Source organism: Hippocampus comes, unplaced genomic scaffold (genome assembly GCF_001891065.2).
Source record: "Hippocampus comes isolate QL1 unplaced genomic scaffold, H_comes_QL1_v1.1 scaffold118, whole genome shotgun sequence".
Taxonomy (NCBI): Eukaryota; Metazoa; Chordata; class Actinopteri; order Syngnathiformes; family Syngnathidae; genus Hippocampus; species Hippocampus comes.
Genome location: NW_017805461.1, coordinates 1643152 through 1645988, shown reverse-complemented (window position 1 = coordinate 1645988; position 2837 = coordinate 1643152). Strand labels below are relative to the sequence as shown.

The 2837-nt window shown below is 39.1% G+C and overlaps 1 protein-coding gene across 1 annotated transcript in view; it reads right to left on the bottom strand.

The window, feature by feature from the left end:
* Nucleotides 1–1963: 1963 nt before the first annotated feature.
* lamp2 (lysosomal-associated membrane protein 2) overlaps nucleotides 1964–2837 on the bottom strand; it is an 18683-nt gene continuing 17809 nt past the window's right edge. The window contains exon 9 of the mRNA XM_019874787.1: nucleotides 1964–2825. Within this exon, the coding sequence (XP_019730346.1) occupies nucleotides 2683–2825 (143 nt within the window). The 3' untranslated portion in view covers nucleotides 1964–2682. The remainder of the gene's footprint in view (nucleotides 2826–2837) is intronic.

Sequence of the window (2837 nt, the reverse complement as noted above, 5' to 3'; positions counted from 1 at the left end):
CCTTAATTTATCCAAAAGTGAACACTTGTTACAGTGCAGTTTCTGCTGTTTCTGGAGATATTTTTGTGGACTATAGTCACTAGTTTTACCAGCATGGATGCATTGAATACTTAATTTACCTTTCTAAAAAACTGTCGAATATCCATGCTGTCGACTCAACCTGACTTTCGGCAATGAACTGTCAGTTGTTGCGTTAGCATTTGATGTGGAGATGGTGACAGACACGTCAAATGCTAACGCAACACCTGTTGCGTTCAGGAATCCTGGGAGATTAATATTACAATAATGGCAGGTTATCGAAATATGATTTAAAATGGCCACATTACATTGAATTTGATGCAATATATTAGCAAAAGTACATGAAAAATAAATAATATTTTTTTTAAAATAATGCAATGAAATTATTTAGGGGGGCTAAAGACATTTTTAGGGAGGCTGAAGCCTCCCTAAAATAGGCCTAATGACGCCCATGAGTTTTAGTAAATTGTAGGCCTACAGCCTACAGCGCAGTACGGTGGGTTTAGGTTCATGATTGGTGAGACACTACTCTTGAGTCAGATATAAAAATATGATCCGAAGGTAGAACATTATTTTCAATCATTTCACACTGTTCAATAAAGCGATAAAAACAAAATAATATTTTATACGAGGTCAAGTTCATTGTTGCTGTTGTTTTTTTCCAGATCTTTTTTAAATATAAAAAGAATTGTGTATAAAAATTGGCATAAAGCATAACAATTACCCGGGCTGTAGTATAATAACTGGCTGTCTGATATTTATATCAAAATCGGTAAACAATTTGACGAGTTATGATGAATTTATTGGAGCCAAACACAGCTACGTCAATACAAGTGAATGGAAGCGACTGCGGCGGACTGCCTGTTCAAGATGGCGGCTAAGTCTGCACGTCCATACAGCCCAGAGGCCATCTTTCGTGCTTACGTCTGCTTCTGGGCTTCTACGCATTGCGGCCATGGAGCGCAACACTGCCACATGCTGGCTGTGGCACCGTACATACCAGACTCCACTGTGCACTTCGAGTTGGTTTTCTAGCTGCTAAGGAAAAAATAAACGCCACATTGAATATATTAGATAGCCTGTTGAACGCCATAATATGCAATGCATTTGTGATAAACCTAATATTATTGTCGATGTAATGAGGAAACCTAAATGAATTCAAGCCAAGAATCTGCAAAAACGTACAAGTTCAAAGGATTTGCTAAGATTTGCTCAGCTGTTAGTCAAACAAGAGGTCCTATGTTACAATGTAACTTCAGTGCCATTTGCGTGGACTAAAAATATTCTGAGAAAAACATCAAATGCATTTTATTAAGGAACGCATATTGAACTGCACTACATCATAATAATGAGGGTCGTTTCCAACATTTCCCCCCTCATTTGGGTGGCTTTTCAAACGGCTGCTATCATCTTGTGCCAATGAGTGGGAGTGATCATGCACGCATCACATTAAATCAGGCAATATTGATAGTAAATATTTACAGTACGGAAACTAATGAATTGTTTTGTCACAAAGATAATCAAAAAGCGAATTATTTGACCAATATTTGCTTTTAAAAAGCTATATCATGGACAAGTATAAAAAGAAATCTCTTTTCTCCATTCATTTCTACACTGGACTTATAATGACCCAAATAGAGTTATCCCACTCTAATTATCAGTGGTTCACTAATCATCCTACTGTTCTTCTGTGCAAGCATAACAGTATTTGGCTTATTCATTTTTTGGCTTGTTTTTTTTTTTTGTGGGAAATCTTGCAGGTGTAAAGGGCGGACTAACTCAAATTTTTTTCCATTTTAATGTGTAACGGCCACTTGGCCGCAACACACGCACATACCTCATAAACTTGTATCAGGTTGTAAACCAGCTCGTCAAATTGGACAGTCTGGCAACCTTTGATTTCAGTCACAAGATCTCAGGCCAGAAAAGAAACAAACAACAGCGCTACAAAACAAGAACCAAACTTTATTGAATTCGTCCCCCTTATCCCCACCCCACACACGTTAAGACAAGCTCACCATCACATAACTTTCTTCTCGAGCAAAGCAACTAACGGTGTCTAACGGAAAGGCACAAAACTGTGGTGGCGGGTTAGTGGTGGACTGCTGTGCAATGCAGTGTCTGTAGTTGATGAAAAGGCTTAAGTATTAAATGAAGAAAATATCGATGTTGAGATTTTGTTCCCTTGACATAAAATAACAAAAGTATCCATTCATTATCACATCTTTTTTCCCCCACCCCAAAACGTGGTTGCAGTGCTGGTAGGTGTTTTGTTTCCCTTTTCATTCAACAGTTCATTTCAATATTGTGTGCATTTAGAAAGAAAATGAACATTTTCTGGCATACAAGTCAATGTGCTATAATTTTCTTGTACATTCAAGTCATTCAACAACAAAAGATATTTCATTCTATTCAAGAAATTATTCACTTATACGTATAATGAAAAGGGCAGAGAGGGGAAAAGCCGCCTCTCTCGGTTTGGGAGTGAAAGTAGACATGCAGTCTTGAGTCAAACAATGCAATTTTCATTTGAAATGGAAGGAGGAGGAGGAAGAGACAACTAGTGATCGCTGGGATACACGGGGCATAAGCTTCATGTTACTTTTGCAGGGCAAGGGCTGGAAAAAGAACATTTGGGCTTTGTTTGGGAGCAGAAGCAGAGCTTTACACAGACTGGTAACCAGTGCGACTCTTCCTCCGGCCGATCAGGTAAGAGAGAAGGACAAGGACGATTAGGAAGCTGAGGGCCACGCCCACCGCTATGGGCACCAAAAAGCTCAAATCAGAGTCCAGGAAGCACTCCTCGGCTGAGTAGCACA